The 17,507-nt window shown below is 37.0% G+C and overlaps 1 protein-coding gene and 1 pseudogene across 3 annotated transcripts; both read right to left on the minus strand.

The window, feature by feature from the left end:
• Nucleotides 1-578: 578 nt before the first annotated feature.
• On the minus strand, nucleotides 579-8,242 carry LOC131596711 (probable CoA ligase CCL5; annotated as a pseudogene).
• Nucleotides 8,243-11,874: 3,632 nt separating this feature from the next.
• Nucleotides 11,875-17,429, minus strand: LOC131596713 (uncharacterized mitochondrial protein AtMg00810-like). Of its 3 annotated transcripts, XM_058869454.1 has the most exons (6): nucleotides 15,472-17,429; nucleotides 14,441-15,364; nucleotides 13,643-13,957; nucleotides 13,485-13,561; nucleotides 12,736-12,800; nucleotides 11,875-12,558 (listed from the first exon to the last, which is right to left on the minus strand). In XM_058869454.1, exons 2-5 carry the CDS (start codon nucleotides 15,272-15,274, stop codon nucleotides 12,746-12,748), a joined length of 1,281 nt encoding a protein of 426 aa, XP_058725437.1. In that variant the 5' UTR covers nucleotides 15,275-15,364; nucleotides 15,472-17,429; the 3' UTR covers nucleotides 11,875-12,558; nucleotides 12,736-12,745. The 3 variants fall into 3 exon arrangements, 1 of the variants encoding a protein (XP_058725437.1); XR_009282360.1 differs by lacking the exons at nucleotides 11,875-12,558; nucleotides 12,736-12,800 and having other exon boundaries at nucleotides 13,501-13,561; nucleotides 13,643-13,710; nucleotides 13,958-15,364; XR_009282359.1 differs by lacking the exons at nucleotides 11,875-12,558; nucleotides 12,736-12,800 and having other exon boundaries at nucleotides 12,834-13,710; nucleotides 13,958-15,364.
• Between the last annotated feature and the right edge of the window lie 78 nt (nucleotides 17,430-17,507).

A 17,507-nucleotide genomic window follows, 5' to 3' on the forward strand; every position in this document is an offset into this window, starting at 1 on the left:
ATCGATGGGTTATATGTGTTACAATACAGATCTCCAACTTTGATGACAAAATATCACATCTAAAATTCATATCAATAATTGCCCCAAGATGAGTCTATCGTTAAGTTTGACTCCTTTGGCCTCCCTTTAATTAAATTAATGTTTGAAATCCAAAAGAAAAAAATAGAGCGATTTTGATTTTAATTTTTGATTATTTTTAAAAATTATATACCAAACACTTAAAATTCCATTACATTTGGCCACCGAAGTTTTCGTGTCACACTCACCATGGATACAATGTGATCTTCAAATATATGTAAGGCTTTTATTTCCGACTAGAAAAACATTTTTATATTTATAACTAAAAGCATACACATCGGTAGTTTTTTAACTGTGCAAAGCCACCCTATGTCAGAAAATAATATTAATTAAATCAATTGCACAACTATTTATAAAACACCATTGCTTTCTGCATCTACGTGATAATGTCATAATTTTTCAATTTTATCCAATAATATATTGAGTTGGAGTATATTTTGAAATTAGTAGGACCCAATTTAAAGTTTTAAGTAAGTGATATGGATGTTTGGAAAATATAGTGAAACCAAAACCACTAAACATTTTTATTCTGCAAGATGGTTAAGAAGCACGGAGCAATATGCTGGTATTTAAAAATAGACAATTTTATGGCCGAACAAATAGATGGTTGAAAGAATTCTTCTTTAACCAAATAAGATAGAAGCCCATAATTTACAATCTCAAAAGCATTTAGAGTTTAGACGTAGTAGCAAGCGCGATGAGATCCTTCCGAAGAATTTTACCAGATGGATTTTTGGGTATAGAAGATATAAATGCCACTTTTCGAATTCTTTTATATGGAGCCACCTACAGAGAATATTACAAAGAAACAATTTAATTTTTGAATTTAGTTTTGAATCTGAAAATCCAAGCATCCAATAAAAATTGTTGAGAAATGTTTTAACAAACCTGGTCCGCAACAAAATCCATTACTTGAGTTTGTGATAAGTTACTTCCCAACTTCCTTACCACATATGCCATTGGATATTGCCCAGCCTCTTTATCAGGATACCTGATATTCATATTCATATACATTCAAAACATGATTCTAACAATTACAATACCATGTAATTGATATATAAATGAAAGGCTTACGGTATAACAGCAGCATCTAAAATATCAGGATGAGTGAGTAGCAAAGCCTCTAGTTCTGCTGGAGGGACCTGTAACAAAATAGATCAACAATATTTATGCTCTTAATCTTATGCTAAGTTGAATATGCAGAACTGCACAGTAGCTAGTACATTAGATAGATACAACTTATAATGAATGAATCAATAACCTGATATCCTTTGTATTTGATGAGCTCTTTCAAGCGATCCACAACAAACAAGAATCCATCACTATCAATATAGCATACATCTCCCGTTCTTAACCAACCCTCTGAATTAATGGTCGATGCAGTTGCCTCGTCGTTGCTAAAATAACCTGCCATCACCATGAAAACATCATCTCATTCATGAAACCTTTATTCAGTCTGGTGCTTATGTCTAATATGAACAACCAATTGTAGTAAATCATTTTTCATTCATGACCTTTTTCCCTTCGCCTACTATTTTAGTGTTACTAAGTTACATAGGTATAATAAATTAGTACTATCAAGCATTTTTTATTTGTATAAAAATGAAGAGGGAAGGGGGTGAAGCATATGACAATTATTAAATTCCAACAGTACATATGTTCTCATTCTCACCTTGTTTAATAATTTATACCGAATAAATACAAACTCGGGAATCCATCCAACGGGATGTTTTATCTGTCAAATCTAATTATTTATTGAGAAATATTATTTCTACACTTAAAATTAAAAATGACACTCACACTGTAGATATACTTATGGTTTGTATTTTTATAATATTTAATAATTATTTTTTCCTTTTCTTATACCAACAAACATGTAAAAATGCTGTATTTTTTAGTGATGTAAGGCTAGGGGTAGGATTTTAGATGTGAAGATATCAATCCTCTTAATAATTCAAGTGATCTTCATAATAAAAAAACATGCAAATTAATTAAACAAAAACAAAATGAAGGCATTTTGGAAGTGGAAAAGAATAAAAGAGTAATCAAAGAAACCTTTCATGATGGTGGGACCCCGAAGCCAAAGCTCACCAGGCTGATTAACCGATAGCGGTTTACCAGTTTCAGTATCAACAATCATAGCTTCCGTCAAAGAAGCAATAAGCCCGGCCGTGCCGTACCTACGACTCTCTTCCAGATGACTCTGTCAGACCATAACCCTGAAGGATCCGTACGTTTGGGTACTTTTCAATAAACCCTTCTGTAACCTCTTTACTCAGAGGAGCCCCACCGGACACCACCGAATGAAGCGAACTCAAATCGTACTTGCTTTTAATGGCATCTGCATTGTTCAGCATAGCAACCAGTATGGGCGGCACCAGCGGTAAGAACGACGCTCTAAATTTCTCAATTGATGAAAGCAGGTCATTCATCTCGAATTTGGAGAGAACAACGATGGTTGAACCTAATGCCAGAAGCCCCGTAGCAAACACAGCAAGGCCGTATATATGAAACATAGGAACCGTGCATATGAATGTTTCTCCACGATCCTCTTGTTCTTTACTGAACCTAGACATTACGATTTGAACCATCGCTATGAGGTTCTTGTGTGAAGATATCACTCCTTTGCTGGGTCCAGTAGTTCCAGATGAGTAAAGTAGAGTGGCCGTGTCATCCTGGTTGACTCGCTCTTTCATTCTACTCAACTCGGGTTCTTTCTCCATCATTTTCTCCAGTGTGTTTGTTGATGATGAGGATGATGAGTTACCGTGGGTGTCCATGAGAATAACTGGGAGTGAGGGTGATGCTCCGGTGATTTTGGAAACGAGTTGAGGGGTTGTGAAAGCGAGGACAGGTTTGGAGTCTGCGATCTGTTTAGCAATTTCACGTGTTGTGTTGAGGGGATTTGTGGTGGTGATGATAGTGTTAGGATTAGTTAATAATAATGCACTAGGTCAAGTAATGTTAGCTTAACTGACCTAGTCTTTAGGGATGTAGCTGATATTTAGGAACAAAGCTATTCTTTAGGGAGGTGGCTTATTTTTAGGAGATGCTGTTACAGTTCAGTTTCAGCAGAGTTGTTTTTGTATTTAACCTATTCATTTTATCTAATAAAGTAAGCGTTGTTATTCATTCAAACTATTTCACATTTGGTATCAAGAGCTTGCCCTTCCGGGACAGCTTTGCTTATATCGTTTGAGTGCACATAAAACACTTCATCTATACCTTCCGCAGTCATTGTGTAACAGTCTCACAAAGATGCAGAACGAAGGAGGAAATAGCTTTGCACAACCTTGTATTCCTCGATTCGATGGAGACTACGAACATTGGAGCCTCCTGATGGAAAATTTGCTGCGCTCAAAGGAGTACTGGTGTGTCATAGAAAATGAAATTCCCCTCCATACCGATACGGAATCTGTGACCAACCAGAAGGCATTGGAGGAGTTGCGCCTCAAAGATTTGAAGGCCAAGAATTATTTGTTTGCTGCAATTGATCGAGTCACCCTGAAGACTATCACCAATCGAGCCACTGCAAAACAACTCTGGGAAGCAATGAAAATCAAGTTTCAGGGGAATGAACGGGTACGAAGAGCACAGCTCAATCGTCTCAGAGGCTCATTTGAGATGTTGGCAATGAAGGCTGGTGAGAGTGTCACAGACTACTTCACTCGCACCATGACCATTGCAAATGAGATGCGTAGCTATGGAGAAAGCATGGACGATACGAAGATTGTGGAGAAAATTCTTCGATCTTTAACTGAGAGATGGAATTTCGTGGTGTGCTCCATCGAGGAATCCAAGGATATAACATCTTTGTCCGTCGATGCACTTCAAAGTTCTTTACTAGTTCATGAACAAAAGTTCATAAAAGACAAAGATGTGGAGGTTGATAATCAGGTCCTGCAAGCTGCTCATGATGATCGACGGTATGCACACGGCCGAGGCCGAGGAAGAGGAGTATTTCGGGGACGAAGCAGGGGTCAAAGCAGAGGGAACTCATCCAGAGAGCACATCATGTGCTACAAATGCCACAAGCTAGGACACTTTCAATCTGATTGTCCTGAGTGGAAGCATGGAGCTTACTGTGCAGAAGAGGAGGAGGAAGTAGTGTTAATGACCATTCATTCTACTGACACAAAAGAGAATGGATGGTATCTAGATTCAGGTTGTTCCAACCACATGAGTGGAGATCGCAAATGGTTCTACATGCTGGACACGCGTTTCAAAAGTTCTGTCAAACTAGGCAATGGGACGAGATTGCAAGTACAAGGGAAAGGTAACATGAAAGTCACATTGAATAATAAGACTTTTGTTATCTGTGATGTTTACTACATTCCCGATTTAACCAACAATCTGTTCAGTCTTGGACAATTCCAAGAGAGAGGTCTAAATATCTTGATTAATGAAGGAACATGCAGAATTTCTCACCCAAACAAGGGTCTTCTCATTCATGCTACCATGAGCCACAACAGGATGTTTCTCATCTTCCCAGAAGTCTGCAAGTCTATTATTCAAGAAACATGCATGTTTACAACTAGCAACATGCAAACTACCTCATTATGGCACAAACGGTTTGGCCACCTAAACTATCAGGCACTTCTGCAGCTTAAAACAAAGAATATGGTTAGAGGAATTCCTACACTAGAAAAGACCACAACAATTTGTAAAGATTGTTTACTCGGAAAACACCATCGCCTGCCGTTTCCACAGAAAAGTACCTGGCGTGCTACTCAAGTTTTGGAGCTTATTCATGCAGATCTATGTGGCCCTATTCAACCAGTAAGTTTTAGTGGCAAGAGATATGTATTGTGCATTATTGATGACTTTAGTAGGAAGACATGGGTTTATTTCTTAGTTGAAAAATCAGAGACGCTTCACTTCTTCAAATATTTTGTACGCACAGTAGAAAACGAAACAGGTCAGGCTGTGAAGTGCTTAAGGACTGATCGTGGCGGTGAATTCAACTCGGCAGATTTCAAAATCTTCTGTGAAGAACATGGCATGAAACGCCAACTTACTACTGCATACTCTCCTCAGCAAAACGGAGTTGCTGAGCGTAAGAACCGGACACTGATGAATATGGTGCGCTCCATCATGTCTGAAAAAAGGATGCCAAAGGTGTTGTGGGCAGCTGCTGTGAAATGGAGTAATCATGTCCTCAACAGATGTCCAAATGCAGCCTTAACAGAAATGACTCCAGAACAAGCTTGGACGGGTCGGGTTCCCTCAGTTGCACATTTCAGGGTCTTTGGTTGTTTGGCATATGCTCATGTGCCAAAGGAGAAAAGAACAAAGCTTGATGACAGGAGCAAAATGTGCGTTTTTATTGGGTTTAGTGATGAATCAAAGGGCTATACACTATTTGATCCCCTTACTAACAAAGTCATTGTGAGCAGAGATGTAATATTTGTTGAGGATCAGAATTGGCCATGGACATCTACTTATGAGACTCAGAAATTGATGCAGCTCGATGAGGGTGAAACTGATAATACTGGTTGGTCTTCAGGAGCCTCAGACCAAGGGAGGGAAGATCATGAGCAATCTGAGGAAGAAAGGGGAGAAGAAGTGGATATATCAGAACCTGCAGGAGCAAGAAGTGATGCTGATGCAGATGCTGCAGATGCTGTAGATAGAGAAGAGACAGTGCAAACTAAAGGTGGCAGGATCTCTCGTAAGCCTGCTTGGCTTCGTGAATACGTAACAAATGGAGTAATATCAGAATTAGATGAATTATCCGTGCCAATTGAGGACATGGCATTATCAGTTGTGAACAATGACCCAACAACCTTTGAAGAAGCTATTAAGGAACCTCACTGGATTGAAGCAATGAAGAAGGAGATTGAATCCATACAGAAGAATAAGACATGGTCCCTTGTTACCTTGCCAAATAAGGCAAAGGTAGTTGGAGTCAAATGGATCTTCAAGACGAAACTGAATGCAGAAGGAGCATTGGAGAAACACAAAGCACGATTAGTTGCTAAAGGCTACTCACAGAAGCATGGAATAGACTATGGAGAGGTGTACGCCCCAGTTGCACGAATGGAGACGGTAAGAACCATTGTTGCCCTTGCCGCTCAACGACGATGGAAGATCCATCAGCTAGATGTCAAGTCGGCCTTTCTTCATGGTGAACTAGAAGAAGATGTATATGTGGAACAACCACAAGGATTTCAAGAAAAAGGTTCGGAGAAGAAAGTACTCAAGCTGCACAAGGCATTGTACGGGCTAAAACAAGCACCTAGAGCTTGGTTCAGCAGAATAGAGAAGTATTTTGTGCAGGAAGGTTTTGAAAGGTGTCAAAGTGAGCAAACACTCTTCACTAAGTGGAGTAATACAGGTAATATACTTATTGTGAGTGTGTATGTTGATGATTTAATCTACACAAGTGACAATGCAGTGATGCTTGAAGACTTCAAGAAGTCCATGATGAACACTTTTGAGATGACTGATTTGGGACTGATGAGGTACTTCCTTGGCATTGAAGTCACTCAAACAGCTCATGGCAACTTCATGTGTCAAAAGAAATATGCAAAGGAGATATTGGAGAAGTTTGGAATGGAGAATTGTCAAGCTGTGAAAACACCAATGGTGCCCGGGACCAAGTTACACAAAGACGATGCAGGGACAACCATATGTGAGACAACTTTCAAACAAATGGTTGGCAGCTTGATGTATTTAACATCTACACGACCAGACTTAGCATATGTGGTTAGCATCATTAGTCGTTTTATGAGTAAGCCAACAAATCTGCATCTACAAGCTGCTAAAAGAATCATGAGATACATCAAGGGAACACTAGACTATGGTGTCATGTATAAAGGAACTACTACTGGTTTGATTGGATACACAGACAGTGATTATGCTGGAGACTTGGATGATAGAAGGAGCACATCAGGTTATGTGTTCATGCTTGGAGGAGGGATAATTTCCTGGTTATCGAAGAAACAGCCTATAGTTACTCTCTCCAGCACAGAAGCAGAATTTGTAGCAGCAGCGGGATGTTCAAGTCAAGCTGTGTGGCTTAGAAGGATTACAGAGCAGCTTGGATGTGTTCATGAGGGAGGTACTTTGATCTATTGTGACAATAGTTCAACAATTAAATTGTCAAAGAATCCAGTGTTACAAGGGAGAAGCAGACACATTGATGTTCGGTTTTTCTTCCTAAGAGAGTTGGTAGCAAATGGAGTCATTAAAGTTGAATTTTGTGGAACTAAATATCAGGTTGCAGATTTGATGACAAAGCCTTTGCCAACAGAAGCATTCTTCAAGTTCAGAAGTTTTTTGGGAGTTCAAAGAGAAGATGTTTAAGCTAACTTTGTGTTCCACAGTTAGCTTAAGGGAGGGTTTGTTAGGATTAGTTAATAATAATGCACTAGGTCAAGTAATGTTAGCTTAACTGACCTAGTCTTTAGGGATGTAGCTGATATTTAGGAACAAAGCTATTCTTTAGGGAGGTGGCTTATTTTTAGGAGATGCTGTTACAGTTCAGTTTCAGCAGAGTTGTTTTTGTATTTAACCTATTCATTTTATCTAATAAAGTAAGCGTTGTTATTCATTCAAACTATTTCACAGATAGCGCCGAGGGACATGACGGAGAGACAGACTATAGGGAAATAGATGGAGTTGGGAGAGAGGAGGAGGATGACGTCACCTTTTCGGATTCCCATGGTAGAGAGTGAGGAGGTAACGGAATCAACTGCTCGCCATAGTTGTTGGTAAGTGAACTGACGGGCGGTGGAGGCGTCGATGAAGGCGATGTTGCCGTGATGGGCGCGTGAGGAGATGAAAGTGGTGGCATCTAAAGAGTAGTTTGGAGGAAGGGAGAGAGGTTTCCTCTTGCTGTAGAAAATTGAATTGGAACTACAAAATCCACTTCTTGGGTCTTTCAGATTCTCGCCCTGTAGCTCCATTTCTCTATGAATCCGGTGGTGCTAACGTTGTGTTATATGTAGTATTATGGAATGTGAATTGTGATGACACCGTTAATATTATATTATGACCTACTATAATTCAACTTTATTTATTGTTTTCTAGAAAGGCATAAAATCCTCCTTGTATGTATTTTGAGTTTTGGGGAGTGGTCCAATGGACGGTGGTCGCAATACAATCAATGGTGCTCTGGACGGTCAAGTCTTTCCATTTTATTTCTTCTTATTATGCCACCAAAGTCACCCTATCCCGATCCAATTTTTTTAGTGCTATGTTGATTGGCTTATTCAATGTTTTATCATGACACAATTTTGTACCAATCATAAAAATATCTTATCACACGTGCTTCGCTTCTTATGGAAACAAATTTTATTAGTCTATATTTATTTTATTATAAAAAGTATTTTTATATAACTTTTGTATCGAAAATAGTTTTTATTTATAATTTTCAATACACAACAAAATAATTTATATTTGTTGTCTTTTATATTTATATTATATTTTATTAATTTCAAAATAATTATCATATTTACAAATAAAATATCATATTTTTTAATCCAATATATAATTACAGTGAATACAATAGTAGAAAATATTTATTCGATACATAAAATTAGATATTTATTCGATAAAATTAGACTATTTTAAAATAGTGGTATTGTTAGAGAATAAGAGAAGGATTAAGACCTAATTAATATAAATCCCTAACCATAATCCATGGGATAGCATGATAATAATTAAGTCATAAGTGATAAGGACATTTGTGTTATTCTCAAAGGCATGGAAGGAATGTCATTCTCCCCATTTTCTTCTCCTCACACAAACCATAATTCTTGAGCTCTCCCAAGATAAAGGAGAAAATTCCCACTTGCATCAACTTAATGGATTAAGCTTGCATGAATTGAGATAAAACATTGAAGGGATTCCAAAGTCGGTTTTGATCAAGTTAGCAAGCCATTATCATATTTTCATCTCTTTAAACTTAAAATTTAGAATCAAGATGGAGAAACCTCATTGCATATGAAGAACTCTTGAGGAACTGAAAGAAGATCATTAAGCCTTACATCACCTAATCTATTCATTTCAAAATCTAGAAGTTGCAGGTTTGATTCAAGTGGGGTTCCCTTTATAAGCTTTGATTATGGGTTATAACCATTTAGGCTATGTTTGGGAGTTTGAAGGGGAGGGGAGGGCTTTGAAAAATAGGAAGAATTGGGTGAAAAGGATAAAAATATTTTGGGTAGGAAGGTTTTGGAGGGTTTGAGTTTATTCATAAAACCAAAAACCCTATAAAATGGGGGAACTCAAAAATTGTATTGAAGGAGGGTTTTGAAGAACTTACATAAATTTTCCAAATATCTTTAAGGTTGTTATAGTAATCTAAAAATTAAGAATTTAGTAATGATAATGACTCTTTTATCATTCTAAACAAAATCATTTTTTTAAAAAATATCAAATATTTTCTTATATTTTTTTAAAATTTTGTTTTTGGAAGCCTTCCCCTCCCCTCCCCTTCAAACTCCCAAACATAGCCTTAGAGTGTGATACATTATGGGGAAATGGGGATTGATCCTTAGGTGTTGATTGTATGAGTGTCTTAATGCATAATTTCTTCTTGATTGTGAACTATGTGTAAAATTCTTGCATGTTATGTTTGCGGACTAATTCAAATATGTTAGCATTACTAGGAATTGATAGTAGCAAGTTGGGATTGGTTTCTTTGAGAAAATTTTATGTTAGGGGCGAAGTTGGAGAGATGGGTTTTTTGGACACTGCCACGGGTCGTAGAAGATGTTGTGAGCACCCGTAGCAGTTTCTTGGAAATTGTCGAGGGCATTGTGTAATCGGTTACGTACCTTGAAAAGTTCATATTATAATCTCAATTGAGACGCGGTCAAATGTATTGGAAAAGAAAATTTCTTTACCCACCTCCCTATGGGTGGTCACCTCCTGCGAAAAACCAAAACTACCCCTGCTTCGGAAGTTCATTTCCGAAAGCGTGTTTTTTTTAAAAAATTGACTTACTTCGGAAGTTCATTTCCGAAACAATTATTTCGGAAGTTCACTTCCGAAATACTGCGATTTCTGCAGATTTATCAAAACACTCCCCCTCCCCCAATCATTTACCCTAAATCAAAACAAAAAGTGGCAGAGGCGAAAATTTTTGCAAACAGAATTCCAAAGCTGCATCAAGGCTCCAATCACACTGCTAAACAACATTCAAAAGCCCTCAATCCTAACACTTTGTAAGTTTTGAAATTTTTAGATCTATTATTCAAATGCATGTTATATAGGGTTTTAATTGCATAAATGATATATGGCTAGGTTGTTAGTAGTATTTAGGTTGTTTAGAAGCATTTTGATTTGGTTTGAAGGTTGATTTAGGGGTCTGCCATGGAAGTTGCAGGAAATTGCATCGCAGGGGTGTTTCGGAAGTTCATTTCCGAAAACACCTCCATCCCAGTTTTCGGAAATGAACTTCCGAAATATATCAGAAGTTCAAATTTTTTTGTTTTTTATTTTGTCTCGCATATTAATCGATTTCAATTGTTTACAGGAACATGTCTTCTAGAGAGGGCGCTAAGGGAAGAAAGGATTGTTCAAAGAAAGAGGTGAAAGAGGTGAAGGAGGTGAAGGAGGTGAAGGAGAAGAAGAAGGTTTCGACCGGCTCTACTTCTCGTTCCCAGGGGGCCCGGGGCCCGGATGCTCAAGCTCAGTCTTCAGGCGTGAGAGTCGTGATCAACGCTGATGGTTCTGAGACTGAGTGGGATGAGGATTGGTATAATTATCTTCATTCGGAGGAGTTCGCTCGTCGGGAAGAATAACGTGTTTTTTTTGTTTGATGTGTATTTTGTAACGCTCGTCGGGCAGAATAACATGTTTTTGTTTTGTTTTGTTCTGATTTCGGATTGTATCGCACAGTGTATTTGTATTGGATTTATCATGTTAGTTTTTGGAAGTGGTAACCGGGGTCGGAACATATGACGGATGAGGTGGATGTCTAGAGGAAGTAGAACTGGAGATACGTCCACCACGAGACAAAGTAGCCAATCAATGTAAGCTATAGTTTATGATTATTATCTGGGGAGGTCATTTCTAAAAAATCAAGATTAAAAATAATAAGATTTTTTTTCCAATTTTTTGTAATGACGTCCCCTGATGATAATGATAAATTATAGCTTACATTGATTGGCTCCTTTGTCTCGCGGTGGACGTACCTCCGGGTCTTCTTCCTCCGGACATCCACCTCCTCCGTCATATGTTTCGGCTCCGGTTACACCTCCTCCGTCATTTGTTACTTTCAGTTGTACGTATTTTTATTAAAATAATAAATAAACCTTTTGAAATTTGGAAGCCTTTTTTTCTCCCCACCACTCTCTCATCCCCACCTACCCGTGTTTAACAATATGTAACTTTAATTTTATGTAATATTATCGTTGTAATTTTCACCCGATTAAATAAAGCGAATTGTTCATTTTCTTCTGTCCAGACCTATTTTCGGAAGTGCATTTCCGAATTCCTCCAAGGGGGGTGCGCTCGGAGATGAACTTCCGAAACACCACATTTTCTGAAAAGTGACTTTATTTCGGAGATGCATCTCCGAAATCAATATTTTATATTAAAAAAAACACGTTTTCGGAAGTTCATTTCCGAAAACACCTTTTTCAAGAAAAAAAGTACAGTTTCGGAAATGAACTTCCGAAACAAGGGGTATTGTGGTAAATTCACCAGAGGTGGCCAAGAAGGTTGGGAGGTGGGTGAAGAAATTCTCTTGGAAAATTAGTTTAAAGCTCTATATTATGGTGATGCTTTGATAATGCTTGTGTTCATGCTTATGTGTGATATGCTTCATTTATAATTTGGAACCATAATCATTTGTTTTCGTTTCCAATGGCTAAATATGTTTCATTAGTGATTGAAATAGTAATATATGAACTAAGTTATACTTCAATGATGGTTGGACCCATAATATCTTGAGTTTTCATTTAGATTTGGAAATCTCATATGCTTCATCGATAATTCTATAATGTGGCTTTAATAGTATGAGTGTTATGTTTCAACATATCGAAATTATAATAGCGCGCATAGTTCCCTTGTTGTATAAGCATTATGATTTGAAATGAATAGTTTAATATTGTATTTATTAAATTTTGAACTATAATTTAAAATATATAAAAAATGAAATTTCAGTACATCTTAGGTAAGTTTTACATTTATTTTTCTTTAATTGTACAAAAAATATAAAAACTCATGTATTTACACGATTTTTGGTATGACTACCAGTGTGTTCACACAATTGTACGTTCACATAAGTACTGGTGTGGTACGTCCGCTTTATATTTTAATGAATTTTTTAGTACATGAGTAGAAGAAGTTTTAAAAGTTTTAGAGATAGTTGTTTTGGAAAGTAGAATAATTGTAATTTTTTAAAAATAAATTGAAAAATACTTATAAAAACTATATAGTCTTGAATTCTTGGTCAGCAACACAACTAATTGAGTAAGACCACTGATTTTTCATAACAGTATCAAAAGAATATTGCTGTCACGCCTGCATCATAGAGATTGAAGCATAAGTTGCACACTTAATATCTCATTTATGATTCAAAGTGTTTCACAAATGTTGCACTCATACTGAAAACATAAAAGTGTGATGTATTCAATATGTATCTAGAATATACATGGTTCACAGGAAATCAAAAAATATTAAAAGAGTATTGCACATTACCTCTTGGTTTTTAGAAGATAATTTGAAATGTTTGTCTAGTCCAGATTTTGATAGTCAAAATGAAACTGAAAATCAATGAAGTAAATGTTCACATTTGGTAAGAAATATGAAATCAGTGGATTTGTGAAGATTGCCTACGAAACAAAAAAGAGGTCATATACATAAACAAATCCAATACAAAACTCAGTGCATTTTCTGTGGCAAAAATTTATATGATGGTCCTGCAAGTATTTGAGATAGATTAAAGTCTCTCTATTTGCCTAAGTTTATATTATTTATATTTTTCTGCACAACTTCCTTTACACATAATAGATCGATAAATAGAAAAGCTCGACTATCACTGGTCACAGAAAATCTGCATTAACATAATAATAATTAGCATAATCAACATCCTTAACTCACCCCAAAAATGTAACTCATGATCATTCAAACTTTTTAACCACATAACATTAATCAGAAGCCAAATGTTAAAACTAAGCTCATTCAAGAACAATAATACATCATGACCATAAATAATAAGAAGTTCAATAAAAATTTAAATGAAACAATCTTCAATCTCCCACACCAATTTCATACTGAGTGAACTACAAGAATATAATGCTCTAGTCTTTTATATTAATTAAGCAGAGACCTCTAAGCTTTTCTAACAACAATTTAAAAAAGAAAGATGAAAGAGAGTTGTAGCAGCTGGAACTTAAGATAAAATATGTCTTATCTAAATTCCATTATACAACAATCTATTCCATTACTTTGTGAAGAGTTTGAGGCTCAATGGTACAATGAATCCTTGAGGGCTGGCACCAAACTCGCACCATGAATCCTTGATCTGTCAAAAAAAAAACAGAGACATCATCAGACATTATACCTGATAGTAACATACCTGCAGTAGTGAAGCCAGCAGCACAACCTCCACGCCCATCAAAAGCAGAACAGGTTCCATCCGACACCAAACCTGCAGCATCTGATACAGTTGATCTGATAATTTCAATTTAGAGTCATAAGCAGCCGCAACAGGATTGATATGCGGAAATGGCAAATACACACTGTGCACAACTATCTTCACATTGCGAATGACGTCAGCCACCTTAACTCTCACATAGTTAATTCTCATTGGCGCGAGTGTCACTCCACCAGAGGTTGTGATCAGAAGCGGCTGGCCTCGTTCCAATGAAGGCAGAGCAGTACCAACCAGAAAATTCTTGGATTTAGATGCGTAAAGTACCTGTTCCATATCGTAAATTAGATTGATGCCAAACCCATAAAGACTGAATTTTGGCTCTCCTGAAAACATCAGCGGGTAACAGATTCAGAAATTTATATAATGTGAATCTGTTTTTGATTGATTTTGAAATGGAGCATGGTGCTCTATTTATACAAGAAAAGTTTGATCATTCAAATTCTACATTTAAGGATGACCATCCTTATTCTATTAGTTTAAAGCCCAACCTCCACTAGTGGAAGTTTAATGCAAAACATGACTTTTCTTATTCTATGAAATTAAAGCCTAACATCCACTAGTGGAAGTGTAGTGAAAAACAGGACTCATCATATTCTCTATTACTCCCCCCACAAACTCAGTGGTGTTTGACACTCTGAGTTTGTCTCGAAGGAAACAAAATTGAGGACGAGCCAAAGATTTTGTGAGAATATCTGCAATTTGAAACTGTGCAGGAACATGTTCAACTAATAGCGATTTGTTGAGTACTTTTTCCCTGACAAAGAATATGTCTAACTCCATATGCTTTGTCCTTGAATGCAACACCGGATTGTGGCTAAGAGCAACTGTACTTTGATTATCACAATAGATGACAGGAGTAGGAATAGGCAAACACAATTCGTGAAGCAACGATTGAACCCAAAGAATTTCAGAGGCAGCAAGAGCAAGGCTGCGATATTCTGCTTCAGCAGAAGACTTGGCAACAAGAGTTTGCTTTTTAGACCACCAAGAGATGAGGTTAGGTCCCAAAAATACACAAGCACCAGAAGTTGAGCGTCTGTCATCCATATCTGATGCCCAATCAGCATCACAGTAGGCCCTGAGATGAATAGGAGCAGCAGAACTAGCTGGTTTGAACACCAATCCATAATCACTTGTACCTTTAAGATACCTTAAGATTCTCTTTACGGCAGACCAATGAGAAACCAGAGGTTGAGACATAAATTGACACACCTTATTCACAGAGTAACCGAGCTCTGGTCTGGTAATGGTAACATATTGTAGAGCACCTACAATGCTCCTGTAAAGTGCTGGATCTTCAAAGAAATCAGTACCAGCTTTAGAGAGTTTAACTGCAGCTGGGAGAGGTGTAGTAATACTTTTGCAACCATCCATCTCTGCTCTCTGCAGGAGATCTCTCACATATTTTCCTTGAGACAGCAGTAAATTACCATTGAAAGTGCGCTTAACCTCAATTCCAAGAAAATAGTCTAGATCACCCAGTTGTTTGAGAGAGAAAACACTGTCTAGTTTGGTAATGAGTTGTTGAATCATAATAGGTGAGGAACCAGTGAGGATAATATCATCGACATAGATAAGCATGTAGATGCAACAACCTTTGTTGTTGAATATGATGCATCAACAACGAAAGGCATTGAATGATGCAGTCATGATGATAAGAGGTCCGCAGTCCTGATGCAACCAAATACTAATAATTATAATTGCAAATACTTATCCATGTAGATAATAATTATACTTGCAAATACTTATCCATGTAGAGTTGAACATGAATGCAATACCTATATAGGCTATGTTTTTAAATAGGAAGCTCATAGTTTTTCTCAATAGAAGAACTGCTCTTGGCAGTTTCAAGTTCTTGTTCGTAATCCACAGCAACATATGCAAGCTTCTCTTTTATGTCACGGACAAATTCCCACTTAGCTGAGGTGGCGAACATATACCCTCTCTCAGTGAGGATCTTCATCAAAGATTCAGTTAGATCGCGTCCAGCCATATGTGTGTGCATAACTTATCTTTAATCGGGGACGTCAATGCAATCCTTCAACTCCTCCAGACTGGCTAAGATTTCCAAGGCAGATATGGGTTTTGTTTGGGTCAACAACTTGACCCCAGTAGTCTGCATATTGTCCTGCCAAGAAGGAAGAGTGTTTATAAATACAAAACTGTCCAAAATTCATAAGTCACACAGACCAACACACATACTGTCTTTTTCTCAATTACACAATTTATATTAAATAATAGGCCATCATCATTGCATACCACCTGAAACTCGCAACCTAACCTCTGCATAACCCAATTCTAAATTAAACTTAATAGACTGAATGAAAATTACTTATCTTTCAATAATGGAGAATCATTCCTATTCGATCCACAGATTGCAATCACTGCCCTTATCATTGGTGTCGGTCTTATGGCTGTACCGCGATGACGACAATCACCGAAGATCTCTCCATAATATGATAACCTGTTACTGCTGCAAAATCATTTGGACAAACTGGATCATGAGAAAAGACATGGATCACTTGCAGAGAAACACTTGAAGAGAAAACACATATTAAAAGAATCTTGCAATAATAATCACCTTGGCTTCATGTATTTTTCCCGCCTTAGCAATATCGATGAACACGAAACAACATATTTGTAATGAAAAAAATAAACTTGAAAATTGTCGATGAACACGAAACAATATAGATGCAAAACCAAGCAAGCCATGCAAAACTTGAAATCCTGAGTAATGGTTTTATTACGTATCGGTGCTTCTCAAGCTATAAAATGCAGATATAAAAGCGTGACAGAAATCTATAAGAGCACCGGCCCCTTCTCTGTCTCCAGAAATGTTGCATCTACAGTACTACCATTTGATTAGCGAGTGTGAGCTGCGGGCAGCAAATTTGTATAAAACAAACGTCAACAGATTATCAAAATCTACTGGGCCTACAGATGGAGTCTCCCTTTCAGGATGGAAAAATATATTGTTAAATAAAGTATGACAATATTCAAACAGTCAAAGTTGTTGATTATCTGTATTTCCAAAAATATTGCACAACTATCTAAATTTTGATTTTCTCCAGCCATCACATATAATTATATATATGCATACCAAAATTGAAAACATAGATTCTACACTCTTTATTCCTTTTCAGTGCCCTATTAACTCCTGTCGCCATCACGATACAAAACTATATACGAGCCAATCACAAATAGAGGTGATTTATTACTACCAAATGCTACATGTTTCTTCTAATAATATCACAAATTATGTCTTTTCATTACTTAGTTCCCCTTATTCAAACAGTTGAGTGAAACAGAACCAACATGACGGAACGATATGTGAAAACAGTGTGAAGAAACCAAAAAATACAGATCAGGTCGAAATTCGAATGTAATCTATGCTAGACATGATCATATAATAAGGATGCTTAATTGCAAAATACTTTCAGTTTATGCCAGAGAGAAAATATTTCCTATTCAAATGCAACGAAATAAAGAATATAACCAAAATGAAAGAGCTTATCAATATAAACAATTGCAACGAATATAATTAATGACATCGTAGTTTTCTTACAACAACAGGGAGCATCTCAATCTCAACGATATTGTTTCCGCTGGCGACCTACTGGATCAAAAATGTTGTTACTGCTGTCGCTGCCCTGTGAAATGGCTTCAAAACCAACCTGAGAAACATGACCTTCAGCTTCCTCCCTCGTATCCACAAATTTAACTTGATTTAAACGTAGAAAGGAAAGAAGTGAGAATTCCTAATGTAATGACCAAGTTTCAAGGCATCTACTGTTAATCAAGTGGGAAAATACTT

This window comes from Vicia villosa, linkage group LG4, assembly GCF_029867415.1.
Source record: "Vicia villosa cultivar HV-30 ecotype Madison, WI linkage group LG4, Vvil1.0, whole genome shotgun sequence".
NCBI lineage: Eukaryota > Viridiplantae > Streptophyta > Magnoliopsida > Fabales > Fabaceae > Vicia > Vicia villosa.

Coding starts and splice junctions, on each gene's coding strand:
- LOC131596713 (XM_058869454.1), bottom strand. CDS start 15,274: ATGCTTATCTATGTCGATGATATTATCCTCACTGGTTCCTCACCTATT. Junction 13,958..14,440: donor TATTCTTTGTCAGGGAAAAA/GTACTCAACAAA, acceptor GATATGGAACAG/GTACTTTACGCATCTAAATC. Junction 12,801..13,484: donor AGCCTCAAACTCTTCACAAA/GTAATGGAATAG, acceptor ATTGATTTTCAG/TTTCATTTTGACTATCAAAA.